At 35.4% G+C, this 13,277-nt stretch overlaps 2 protein-coding genes across 3 annotated transcripts in view; one reads left to right on the top strand and one right to left on the bottom strand.

The window, feature by feature from the left end:
- Window positions 1-8,492, top strand: part of LOC149676571 (sodium/hydrogen exchanger 1-like) — a 43,699-nt gene extending 35,207 nt beyond the window's left edge. The window contains exons 4-13 of the mRNA XM_089837591.1: window positions 1,144-1,406; window positions 1,889-2,106; window positions 2,366-2,568; window positions 2,687-2,776; window positions 2,904-2,977; window positions 3,079-3,297; window positions 3,871-4,045; window positions 4,377-4,563; window positions 4,641-4,898; window positions 5,584-8,492. Of these exons, the coding sequence (XP_089693717.1) occupies window positions 1,144-1,406; window positions 1,889-2,106; window positions 2,366-2,568; window positions 2,687-2,776; window positions 2,904-2,977; window positions 3,079-3,297; window positions 3,871-4,045; window positions 4,377-4,563; window positions 4,641-4,898; window positions 5,584-6,221 (2,325 nt within the window). The 3' untranslated portion in view covers window positions 6,222-8,492. The remainder of the gene's footprint in view (window positions 1-1,143; window positions 1,407-1,888; window positions 2,107-2,365; window positions 2,569-2,686; window positions 2,777-2,903; window positions 2,978-3,078; window positions 3,298-3,870; window positions 4,046-4,376; window positions 4,564-4,640; window positions 4,899-5,583) is intronic.
- A 1,601-nt stretch (window positions 8,493-10,093) lies between these two features.
- Window positions 10,094-13,154, bottom strand: LOC149676570 ((Lyso)-N-acylphosphatidylethanolamine lipase-like). 2 transcript variants are annotated; one of them, XM_089837613.1, is made up of 7 exons: window positions 12,999-13,154; window positions 12,559-12,805; window positions 12,316-12,476; window positions 11,942-12,232; window positions 11,504-11,764; window positions 10,889-11,003; window positions 10,094-10,830 (listed from the first exon to the last, which is right to left on the bottom strand). In XM_089837613.1, the coding sequence occupies exons 2-7, from the start codon at window positions 12,609-12,611 to the stop codon at window positions 10,380-10,382; spliced, it is 1,332 nt and encodes a 443-aa protein (XP_089693739.1). In that variant the 5' UTR covers window positions 12,612-12,805; window positions 12,999-13,154; the 3' UTR covers window positions 10,094-10,379. The 2 variants fall into 2 exon arrangements, with proteins under 2 accessions (XP_089693739.1, XP_089693740.1); XM_089837614.1 differs by having other exon boundaries at window positions 12,316-12,392; window positions 12,999-13,152.
- Window positions 13,155-13,277: the final 123 nt, after the last annotated feature.

Genomic DNA, 13,277 nt, shown 5'->3' with positions numbered 1-13,277 from the left:
TATCTATTCTCGTGTTATCTAATATTTTTCAATCTCGTGCTTTTTTAAAAAATCACGTGCTATCGAATATTTTTCAAAATCACGTGCTATCTAATTTATTTACATTTTTTTTCAAAATCTCACTTCTTTTTAAAAACATCTCGTGCTATCTATTCTTTTTCAAAAAAAATCTAGTGCTAGGCCTCTCTCTATTGTTTTTCAAAATCTAGCGCTATTATCATTTCAATGATTTCACTCTATTTTGAAAACAAATTGTAAGTCCTTAAAAAAAACCTCAACAAGAAATTCTTGATTATAAGTATCACCCAAAATATATAAATTATTTTATTTTTATTTCTAAAAAAATACTCGATTTATTTCCGAGTAATGATAGAAACTGGTATTTTCCACAAACGTATGTAAAAAATACATACATGGATATAAAATTACTTATTATAGGTAATTCACCCTTAGATTCAAAGAAGAAAAAAAACAGCGTAGGCTTCCAGGAGAAAAACACGCTTTGAATAATTTAGATTATTTTTCTACAAGTATAGCAATTTACATTACACGCCAGGCGAACGTTCTTTTTAGCCACTTTGCTACGCTATTAATGATTTAGTGTTTTTGTCGTCGTTGTCGAGCTCTGGAAGTTGGGCGACTCGAGATAATTAGCCTTGGCTCTTTCTGAGAGAAGATAAAACCCGTTCTCCTTATCGAATATTTATTCTTTTTCCCTAATTAAGGCGAGAAACTACGGACTTTTGCCAAAATCTTCGGCATAAAACAAAATTATACCTGTCCAATTCAGTTTTTCCTGCAAAAATACAAACAATTGTTTAGCAAAGTTTCCTAGAACATGTTTAAAATTGTCATTTACTATTTTTTTTCTTTTCTTTCTATATAAAATTTTTGTCATTTTTCACGTCCAAACTTTGGACAAGTTTAATATTTTCTGGTGATGTCAATTTGTTTAAAGATCAACAAGAATGTGTCTTGTTAAAATTAATTAGGGTTGAAGGTCAATAATAGTTACCTAGTTCTAGTGGTAAAACGCTACTTTACATTTTAAAATGGTTTATATTACAATATTAAATTAACATAATAAATATCATATTTTAGGCTTAAGAATTTCTGTTAAATATTTTGATTTTTAAATTACAGGTGTTATATCACATGTTTGAGGGTTATACTACAATGGCGGCTCACAACGTGGCCATGATTCCTACTGATTACGTGGCCGGAGTGGCGTCATTTTTCGTGGTGGCCCTGGGCGGGACCTTAGTGGGCATCATTTGGGGTTTGATAGCCGCTTTCATTTCCCGTTTTACCCATCATGTCCGCGTTATCGAGCCTCTCTTCGTTTTCATCATGGCCTATCTCGCTTATCTCAGCGCCGAGCTCTTCCATCTTTCCGGAATTTTAGCGTGAGTTAACTGTTTTTTTTAAAATAGGCTTAAACGCAAGCTAAGCCTAATTCAAAGTTCAAAAGTTGTCCTTTAAAGTAGGCTTAATGAATCCTTCAGAAAAGAACTCGAAATAGACCTAATCATAAGCCAAATCTACCATTTAAATCTATTTTAAACACTAAGAGGCAGTTTTAATTCAAAGTTCAAAAGTAGGCTTAATGAATCCTTCAGAAGAGAACTCGAAATAGACCTAATCCTAAGCCTACTCTACCATTTAAATCTGTTTTAGACACTAAGAGACAGTTTTAAATTGGTTGGCAATCTTAAATTAGGCGTAATTCAAACCCAAAAATTCGCGATTGAATTTTATTCAATGTAAAGTGATCATGTGGGAGTTAAATATATTTAAAATACTTTCGGGCGGGAATATTTGGCAGGAAATGTTTCCACGTGACTGAATAAATAATTTTTAATTTTTGCGTAATATATATACTCTTTAGTTTAACGTTCGCCGGAATTACGATGAAAAATTACGTAGAGGAAAATATCTCTTACAAATCTCACGTGACCGTCAAATACACGATGAAAATGTTGGCCAGTTCTTCCGAAACCATTATATTTATGTTCCTGGGTGTTTCGACTGTCAATGACCAGCACAACTGGAATACTTGGTTCGTCGTATTAACCATCCTATTCTGTACCATCTACAGAGCCATAGGTAAATATATTTTTAACCTTACCCCTGTATGATGACTTCCCTCTTGAGCTTTAAAATGCGGCAGTGTAAACAGTTCTACAGGGGCTATGGGGAATAACATGGGATGGTTTCAGCCTATAAGTGGGCTTTGCCAAAACACACGAAAGGCAAGCGGAGTAAACGTACCCGCAGGGGCCATAGGAATAACATGGGGTTTCAAAATAAGTTGTTTATTATTTTAAATTCTAATATTATTACTTGTTTTCTTTTGTATTTGCAGGGGTTATTATTTTATCTTCGTTAGCTAACCGTTTTAGGTTACATCGATTTAATAAAGTAGACCAGTTTATCATCGCGTACGGCGGGTTGCGTGGTGCTGTGGCCTTCGCCTTAGTACTTGTCATCGAGAAAGAAGTCATTCCCACCAAAGACATGATGGTCACCACCGTTATTGCCGTTGTTTATTTCACCGTATTTATTCAGGTAAATAAAAACCCTATCCTGTTTTTAGGCTATAGGCAGTATTTTGGTTGTTATGATTCATGTCAACAAATGATAAATATATCATTGCTATATAGAGACATTTTGTGTATTATTTTAGGGTATGACAATAGGACCGCTTGTAAGGTTACTTAACGTACCGACTTCCAGTAAAACTAAACCGTCTATGAATGAAAGGATACACGTTAGAGTAAGTTAATTTTAATTAGTAATAGTTAATTAATTTCGCCTAATTTTAATTAGTAATAGTTAATTAATTTGGCCTAATTTTAATTAGTAATAGTTAATTAATTTGGCCTAATTTTAATTTGTTTTAGTTAATGGACCATCTTATGGCCGGTATCGAAGATATTGCCGGTCAGATGATGGGAAATTATCATTTACGTGATAAGTAAGTGTATTTAATTATTTCAATTTAATTGTAATTAGTTTTAATTAAATTTAATTTAATTTTAATATAATTTTTTTTTTTTTTTTCAATTTCGTTTTTAGATTTAAGTATTACAATAATAAGTATTTGAGACCGTTCCTGACACGTGACCACGCGGTCCGGGAACCGAAAATCTTCGAAACGTATTCAAAATTAAATTTGGCCGATGCCATGAATTTAGTTAAACAAAATGGGAATTTGGTCCCGGTTATGGGTGCCGATAATAGCGTCTCATTATCGACTTTATTCAGATCGTACACTCAAGCTAATTTCCATAAATCGTGAGTATTAATTTATATTATTTATATATTTAAATATTCTTAGAAATATTATTAATATTATAAAAGTATTTACCAATATATTATATTATATTAAAAACTTAATTTTAAAAATTTACGCTTTTCTGGGGCAGAATTTAGTTTAACTTAATTAATTAATTAACCTAGTATCTTTAGAATTATTTTAGAATTTTTATATATATAGATTAAAATTAAATCGGAATATTTTAAAACTTAGAAATTAAAAAAAAATTAACAATGAACTCTTTTCTATAAAAAATAAATTGGCCGCCTCGCCATGAGCTTTTCGAGTGAGTAAAAAAAACACTTATTTACTAAGAGTGCGATTTATGTAATAACGATTACTTAAGTAGTAATTTAATTAACCCTAAAAAATAACGAAGACTAACGACTCGAACGGATTAACCTTTAGTGACCCTTTTGTCCGTCCGTCATTAGTTTTAGTGGATGGTTTGACCTCTCGTGACTTATTGATTACGGCTCCTGTTTGTTTCCTAAATTTAATTGAATTTTGAGAAAGGAAACTGAGGCTTAACCCTAAGATTGATTTTTCAGCTTTCCTAATGGCGGTAGTGGTGAGACTGTCAACGAATTGACCATTCCTCACAACAGTTCCGGGCTGTTGAACTTTGACATGGGAGAACTGGATTATTGTCCTAGTAATAAAGATTTGGCAGATGCTGAGATACATCATATTCTATCAGACGCCATGTTTAAACCTCCTAAAAAGGTACCCAAACATTAATAATTAGGCCTAACTCGTTAGGCTTAAGTACATAACCGTGATAGTATTAGGCTTAAGTACATAACCGTGATATTATTAGGCTTAAGTTAGGAGTTAAGATTTAATGTATAACCATGACAATATTAGGCTGAAGTTCTAAGTTAGGCTTAAGTACGTAACCATGACAATATTAGGCTGAAGTTCTAAGTTAGGCTTAAGTACGTAACCATGACAATATTAGGCTGAAGTTCTAAGTTAGGCTTAAGTACGTAACCATGACAATATGCTTAAGTTCGAAGTTAGGCTTAGTTTTAACGGAAGACATTTGTATTTTCAGTTCCGACGATACAGTCGTAACTTTATTTACGAAAATAAAACGCATCCGCCTTTCCACCATCAAATGCGAATGCAAATTCGGCAAATGGCCGGAGACAACAATTTAAGGCACCGCAAAAAGAGTCGAGTTCAAAATGGCTACGGACCTAACGGGCACAAATCCAGCTGCAAGCACAAAATACCTCAAGGTAACTTGAGACATCCGCTGTTTTTATAATTTAATTTTAGGCCTATTTTTATGTCAATTTCTTTTTTTTCGTCTTAGGTCAAGCGAACCCGACTCTTCGTTTCGATTTGCCCGATAGAACTCCGACGAGTTCAAGTTCAAACGGGGGGAGTAGCCAGGCCAGTCCGGTGAAAGAATTAAAGCCGACATCGCCCAACAACATGTTATCCCCTTCTGGTTCCCTCCATAAAGTTCCATCCACTGACAGTCACGAGGACGAAGGTATCATGTTCGTCGCGCGATCTGCCGACAACACTAACACCAATACGGACATGGACAGCTACGACTACGATACCAGTGAGTACACATACCACCCTCTTTTATCTACACCTAAATTCGCGCGTAAATTTGGCCTACTTTAAATCCTAACTTGAGGTTTGCGCGCGCTGGGTAAGGTATCGGGCTTTCATTCGAGGGTCTAGTCACTTAGGTTCAGGCTCTACCATGACTGTACTAAAGGGATTACTGAGAATGTTTAAGTGGTTATCCCCACGAGGTTAATTTCTCGCGCCAAATTTATCACTCGCTGCATATTTTTCGGATATAGTTTGATACTTTAATATTGTAAGCTTGATTTGACGCGAAGATTAACGCATAATAAAATAGAAGGCGTCTGGGCAGCTTCACGCGACGTTGAACCAATCATCGCTAACCTCATTTCTCGGGAAATTCGGAGCATCTCGAGAGAAAATTATCAATCTCTCTTCGACATCGGCAAGTCGCGAATAATTCAGCCTGAAAATTCATTCTATAACGTGGAAAAATCGGGGGGAAATATTGAAAATACCCCGAGGTCAATTCACGAAAATTGGATTGCTACCCATAGCTCGGAAAAGTCTAATTGAAAAGTACGACCTAACCGGAGGTCAAACGCGAATTCATCTTGGTGGGCGCCTCGGTTGCCAATATTATTCATTCTCCAACCCATCCAACTATTTGCTCATCCCTAAAAATGGCCGTCTTGATTTCTTCCAACTCTCAGCGTCAGGTTCTCCACCTACGTCACCCCGCGCTTGTCGCACCGTGACGGAGACAACGTTACCGTGGAAACGAGGTGACGAGGACGTGACGGACGGACGTTCCGTTCGCCAACAAAACGAATTTCCATCCTGGATCGAAAATAAAGACTATCTCGCCTACATTTCACCCACAAACACCTTCCTGGGTAAATTGGGCGGTCCCCAACGCAATCTTCCAGCCGTCTTCGAGATCTTCGACACCAGAAAGATCCCGGAAGTCCAGAGAGAGGACGAAGACGGCATCGTTTTCGGTGATGACGTCACCGAGGATGACGAGGAAGATAGCGCCAGCAGCGGCGATAAGAGGCAAAAACTCGTGGAAGCCCGAAACGAAGATAGGTTCGGGGGTTCGCAAGGGGGCTTGTACCCCTCCTTAGTCGCCGCGGTCGCTCGTAGGTTGTCTAAGACTAGTAGTTCGCCCCCGTCAGACACCACGGTTGTCACCATCGCTTCCGATGACGAACATAGCGCCGCTAGCGCCAATTTAAGTAGTAGCGCCGGTGGTATTGAAAATCGCGCTTGCGAGCACGATACTGTGATTGACTTAAACGATAGGAGAAGACGTAGTAGTACCAACACGAGCCAAGGCACCAAATTATAGGAGTTTTAATAGAGTTTCCACCAAATATTTTTGTTTTTCGTTCTATTTTTCTTTTATTTTTTTTTTAATCAATCAAATCAAAGTTTCGCCTTTTGTCACGTGGGATACGCGCGCCACGGGGGAGACCCCTTTTTTTGGATCGCGAATCACGTGGTGACAAAAGGCTGATTAAGTTGTGACCTCCCATTATTAAATTCCCACCATGTGCCACTTACCATTACTATCAGAAATTGCCCAAAAATTCGCGGGTATGTATTTTTAAAAATTCAAAAGAATCATTTTACGAATTTTTAGCTCGTATTGTCGCTGCTGAACTAATTTAAGTGAGAAAAACAAATATTATCTGTTAATTGTTTTATTTTTATTATTAAGTTTATTATCTTGTTTCCGTTTCCTCGTTAAAGGGGGTGAGGCTTTGAGTTCTTAAATGACGCCATCGGGTCATTTTAGTTTTTAGACGAAATTGTGGTATTTATTAGTAGAATAGTAGTTGTAGTAGTAAGGCTTCGTTTATGGATGGTCCCCGATTTCTAATTATTCGGGAACAGTGACGTCATTTATACACGGTCCCTCCTTTTCATTAAAGAGGGCTGTGCGTTAATGAGGTATCCTTAAAAATTTTAATATTCATTTGTACTTGGTATTTAAGAAGTAAACATTTAAGTGACACCCCTAAAATCACGTCATTTATGGAAGGTCCCTTTTTTCATAAAGGGGACATCATCAAAGGTACGTAAGCTTTCAAAGCCAACCCCTCAAATCTTTAAATCACGTTTTTATTTAAATTTGAGATGTAAAAATTTATGAATTATTCCGGATTTTTAATTTTTAGTTTTTTACCGTAAAATTTCATCTAAATTTATTTTTAATTGTTAAATTATAAATATTTAAATTTAATTAGGCCCATAAATTATCCTTAGAAAAATTTGGTTTCAGGAAATATTGCGATTATCATGACAAAAACATTAAGATAAATTAATTTTAAAATTAGCATTTAAGAAAAAAACAACTAGAATTTAAGCAATAAGAATAAAACTAATAATAATAATATAGTCGGGGACCGGAACACCATTATATATATATTGTGCTTAATTAACTTTAATTTTAATTTATTTAAAAAATTTCACACTTTAAAAAAAAATTAGTTTTTCCATAGATATCAATATGGTTTGTTTGTTGATTCTGAACTAATACAGGGAGTTGCAGGGATTACGAATATTAGTTTCATAATCCCCGCCGTTCTATCTATTAGCTCAGAATTAGTAAACGAACTATATAGTTTTAATTCTTTAAAATTCGTTAGACAAAGAAGAAGAAAAAAAATTTAGTCATTTTGTTTATTTTTTAGTTATATTCGTTTATTATTTTTTACGTGACTGTCCCAATCGTTTTAAATTAAATTAAATTAATTACCGTTAATTAAAATTAAAACCACCCCGCAGAAATTTATTATATTAATCAAAACATAATTAGTTTACAGGATAAAAAAATAAATACTCAAGTTTTCGCAAATTAAAATATAGATGTACAGTTAAAAATATAATATGAAATAATAGTATTTATTACTATTTAGCTGTCATCATTAATTTTTTCTTCCCTAAACGTTTGAAAATATAAATAATTAGATTTAAATATTTAGATTAAATTCCTATTAATCAATATTTAAAAGAATTAATGAAAAAAATTGCCTAAAAATTAATTATTAAGGTGCAAAAAAAAAGGTAGATATTAGTTAAAAATTGCATAATACGCTAATTTGCACAAATGTTTAACGGAAAGTGTATAACTTAAAAGTGCCTTTATAATTTGTTTAAATTTTTGCACAGTTTTACGCGTTAAAAATTAATTTAATTAGTTTGCCAAAAATTTATTAATTAATTTAGGCGATATTAACTTTTAGTTCCTTACACGTGATTATTTAGCTTTCTGTGAAAGATGGAAATAGATTTTAATATTTAAAAAAAAAATTCGAAAAATCGAGAAGAAAGATTTTAGGCCGAAGGTCCGTTTACCGTTCGTGTTTAGTTAGTGAATGAAGGTTGAAGGCAGGAAAGGGAGATACGCTTAGAGGGACGAGGGGGGATAATGGAGTCTTGCTATATGTACCGTACGCCTTCCATTCAATTCATTGACTAATCGCGAATTAATTAACTATAAATTAAAAGTGAGACGGGTTAGATAAATATTTTTCTAAAGGAAATTGAATTTAATGGAATTTGTATTTAAAAAGGTTTTGAGGAAGGTTGAGAATTTTATAATGTGAGCGAAAAAGAGTGTGTAATTCGGAAGTTTATAATATTATGGTTGTTATGGCAACGCCGCCATTTGTAAATCAATCCACGCGTGGTTACAGGGTTACCATGGCAACGTTAAGCCTAACGAGAATGCTCCAGTATGAATAGTTCGACTCTAAATGTGGATTTTAAACTTCTGAATCGTCTGTTAAATGTTATATTTGTTTAACGCGTAGAAATTTTCAGCTTTAGCCAAAAAAAATCGTTATTTACTCACGCTTTTAAAAATTAAGGGAGAGTGTAGATATTTTGTAAATAGACAAAAAACAAAACAAACAAAATAGGCCTAAAATGATGATGATAATGAAATACGTAATGGTACTCTTTTCGCTGTAAATATTTGTATACTGCTCTGGAAAGAAACAAAGATCGAAAGTTATTAACATTTTTAGGTGCCTTTCCTGCACTTTTTATAAAAAAAAGGTTTAAAAAAATCAAAAAAAAAAAAACAATTAAAATAAACAAGAGTTTAGAAATATTATTTAAAAGGGTTTAAAAATATGCACATAAAGATGTAAAAAATAATACTATATTCTAATCGAGATAGAGAAAACTATACGAAGTTTATCCCGATTTATCTCGAAGATAAGACAAAAAAAAATTTCAAGGATAAAAGAAACGCAACATCGTTAAAAAATTAATAAAAATAAGTTTATTCAAAAAAAAAAAAAATCTTAACAATTGCGTTAGAAAACATAAGTTACCTATTTGCAGGGTATGCAACGCCATTGGTTAATAGTGGATGGTACCAACGCCTACGAGATTTATATACATCTTCGTAGGCGTTGATGATGGTACAATCCGTTAAGGCAGAGAGAATTTAGAAGAGGAGTGGAAGCCCCCCCCCCTTTGCCTTTGACTCTATTAAACGTGAAGACGCCCAAACAAGATGTCGCGTTGAGCTTTTTGGGGTAGGCGAGTTTCCGGTCACATGTTCTAAAATCTCTCTGTTACAAACGCATCATACCGGAAGTCGATCTGCCTAGATAACGTTTAACAGACGACGTTGGGCTACATTCCAAACCACCCTTTCCACTCCCCTTCTAAATTCTCTCTGGTCAAGGACGTTTCAAGAACTATATTTTGAAGTAGCAGTGTTACTATTTCCGTAGTAGTGATTGGGCAATGTCACGTGACTGTAGGAGTGAAACGACTTGAGCGGATAGATACAACGGAAACGCGGATGCCAGTGATAAGGCTTCAAAACTGACGCATGCCCATTATGGAAAAGACGCTTCATATCGCCCAACATAACACATTTTCTTCATGGTGTTTAAAAAATGGTATTTTAAAGGGATGTACAATCCGTTATGTATGGGCGTGTCTATAAGACTCAAGAACTATATTTTTTAGTAGTATTTCCTGGAGTAGTGATTAGGCTGTCGTCTGCTTGAACGTCTGTTTCTACGGTAGATGCCCATTCCCAATGCACTGATAATGCTACGAACTTCACGCGTGCTCAGTAGATGGAAGATAAGTTTGATATAGGCCCCGCCCATACATAACGGATTGTACATCCCTTTAAAAGTCGAGATGAAATTCCCGCGCCAGAAAATTTAAAATAATCAAAATGACAAATTGGTTTAAATACTTTTTATTTAAACTTAACAATTTTATTAAATTAAATTAAATTAATTTAATTAAAATTCAAACTTAATCAATACAGGGTTGAATATTAGGAAAGATTTTAATTTAAAAAATACTTTTAAAACATTTTCTCTTTGAATCTTTCGCAAAAAGAAGGGTTTTTTTTTTTTTTTTTTTTTTTTAACAGTTTAATTATAAATGATTGTTTTTTGATTTTGGGCTACATTATGTACAAAAAATTTTATTTGGCCTAAATAGTTACTAAAGTTAAATTTCGTTAAATTCGTTCGGGATCCAAAGTTTCTTCTTTAGATTCTGATGATTCAACTTGATCATCAGTTGATGACTGTTCCTTTTCAGAACTCACCGATACATTATTAACGGGACTTAAACCAATAGCGGAATTAGAACCGGGAACCAAGATGAGTCGATCTATTTTAGTTAATTCAACGATATCGGCGCGATTGCAAACTCCCACGACTAAATTATTGAAATGATCCCCTCTATCAGCGTAAACGTGATGTCCAGCCCCTTGAATAACTTGAACGTCTACGTAAGAATTAGGTCTCATGTATTTTATATTTATTCCAGGTTGACGATCAATCCATGATCTGGAACCATAAATAAAGGTCATAGGTACGTCCTCTCTTAATTCGGGGATTCTATTAATCATGGGGTGCTTAGCCCAACCAAATTGGGCTGTCATGGCTTTAAACGCTTGTTCACCGCTGTAAGATAAGATAATTTTAGTTTGGAACTATTTTTTCCCTGTTATCTCGGGTTAACCTTGGGTTTTGAGCATTGCAATGATAAATATAATTAGGGATTGCGACGTTATCTTCAATCATAGGCTCGAATTTTCTCCTGAGGTCGGGTCGGATACGATCAATTAATCTGGGTCCTTGATCAGAAATAGATATGTATATAAATGAATCACGTTTATGTCAATGGCAACACTTTTAGTTTTGTGTCAGCGTTGCAACTGATAAGAGAGTAACAACGTGACAGATGTTATGTAAACTCTCAGAAGTGAGATGAGACTAGAAGTGAAGGGCTCTAGCATTGATAGTAGATCCTGGCACTAGTGAACAAATTTCAGGATTTTATGCCACCGCTTCCATCGCGCCTAAACTAGAGAGAAAAAAATTGGACGAGTTCCAAAAACATTTCCTACCCCCGTTCCCCTCAACCAAAAGCCGCGGAACACGGACGCGGGTGCTTGAATCTAGTTCGGCCGTCTACCGCCACGAGCGTCTCACGTTTTCGAGGGGAAATTCTGAAACCGCCACCAGAGGGCCAACCGTTCTTGTGTTGTCAAGAATATTCACTTTCGCCAAGTGAAGAATTTGGTTAGCTCAGTACTTCTGGCTGGTCTCATCTCACTTCTGAAACTCTTTGTACCCCATGGTCCAGCGGCTCGAAGTCCAGCCAATGGATTAAAAGGTTGTAGTATGGCGGAAACAACTTTGACCCAAGTTGGCATATCATACGAATGTGCTAATGATAATGGTTTCTCGGGGAAACCCCAAGGATCGGCTAGGATTAAATGCGCTACCCTATGAGGGTGTTGCAACGCGTAAGAAGCTGCCAAAAAACCACCCATACTATGTCCTAACAGAACAAAACGTTGTAACCCCATTTTTTCCCTCCAATCTTCGATACCTTTAAAGAAAAGTGTCGTAAAATGTTACAATTATTAGATTAAAGGTGGAATTCATAAACGTCGGACGCAAAAGGCGGAAGTTTGCGCACGACGCCCTGCCTTTGCCTGTACTAAATTGCGTTGCGTCCGACGTTTATGAATTCCACCTTAAATTATTTAAAGTATCATATATTTACTCTGAACAAATTGATACTCGGCTTCTAAAGCTACCGTGCTAAAAGTTGGTCTGGAACTACGACCAAATCCTAATAAATCAAAAGCATAAACAGCGCGATTGGCAGCGAAGGCATCGAGGTTTAAAGCCCATAATCCAATTCCCGAACAGAAACCGTGGATTAAAACTAATGGTAGACGTCCTTCCTCATTTTCTTCCGTATTCATAGTTAATGTTTGCATGTAATTATCTTCCGTCCAATTGGCTCCCTTGCCAACGTTAACGCTAAAACTTTTGTGTGGGATCTTTAAAACTAAAAAAATCATTGAAAAAATCCAAAAAAATATTCAAGAATAATTCGAAATTGTAAATTTAATGGCGTTTTTTGTAACTTACAAGATAGAACCTTCTCTTCGGCTAACTGCAAATCGGTAGCTGATGTAGGGATCCATCGGAACCAAGACATAATCCAACTAGGAAGACAACCAGCCAGCCAAATGAGAAGGTTGAAAAAAAACTGGATGGCCCCCGACATCAACATACTAAACCCAATAATCCTAAGAGAAATTTTAACGTGCAAGGCATTTCTCATGCATAAACTACGAACGTCTAAAAGGGTACATTCAGGGGTATACATACCTTCTATAGGAATTTTGATTTTGACAAACTGCGGTATTATCCGTGGCAGACATGGCTCTTAAAAGATCAGAAGAATGGCGTCGACGTCTTGGGATTGCTGTAGAGAGAGCTGAATGGCTTCTATTTCCACCAGTATGTCGTAGAAAAGAGACCTTGCGGGGACCCAACGCCCGTGATCCCCTCCTAACGATAATTGTACTACCGCTCGCCGTAATAATACTCGAGTTAAAGCTCACAAAGAAAGTCTCTAGATAGAAAAGACGACCTTTTATTTAGATTATTAAATGGCTATGAATTAGACCTTGAGGAATTTAATAGTATGGTACATCGCTTAAGGAAAACTTTACAAAAATTATTAACTTCCCCTATGAATTGACTTTCGTGCTATTTTGAGGATAAATTACGTCTAACTATATTACTACAATATATTTCAGGCTTACGTTTTCGTCTCGTATATCCTCTTCATAAATGACGCAAAATTCGAGCTTAGTTACATAAATTTTACGTTCTCAACCATTAACGAACGTGTTAATAAAGAGCGAAGCAAGGATAAAAGGGGAAAAAAATTTAACACACACAATTCTTGCGCAATCAACTATATTTACGTAACAAACACGTCATACATAGACGACTGCCAGCGGAGCGCTCCCATGGAGGAATAAAACTAGGAGACCCTATTCTTCACAAAACAGTCTTTAACGAAGCTGAAAACTACTACT

The sequence above is a fragment of the Phalangium opilio genome, unplaced genomic scaffold (genome assembly GCF_054372755.1).
Source record: "Phalangium opilio isolate 3A_F unplaced genomic scaffold, DU_Popi_V2 ptg000045l_1, whole genome shotgun sequence".
NCBI classification, from domain to species: Eukaryota; Metazoa; Arthropoda; class Arachnida; order Opiliones; family Phalangiidae; genus Phalangium; species Phalangium opilio.
Note: the sequence above shows the minus strand (reverse complement) of the source record. Positions and strands in the feature narration are given on the sequence as shown.

What these genes read in the sequence shown, in the direction of transcription:
- LOC149676570 (XM_089837613.1), bottom strand. Translation starts at nt 12,611, where the DNA reads ATGTCTGCCACGGATAATACCGCAGTTTGTCAAAATCAAAATTCCTAT. An exon ending in AATCAAAATTCCTATAGAAG is followed by an intron (nt 12,477 to 12,558) that starts GTATGTATACCC and finishes AATTTCTCTTAG; the next exon opens with GATTATTGGGTTTAGTATGT. An exon ending in CGAAGAGAAGGTTCTATCTT is followed by an intron (nt 12,233 to 12,315) that starts GTAAGTTACAAA and finishes TGATTTTTTTAG; the next exon opens with TTTTAAAGATCCCACACAAA.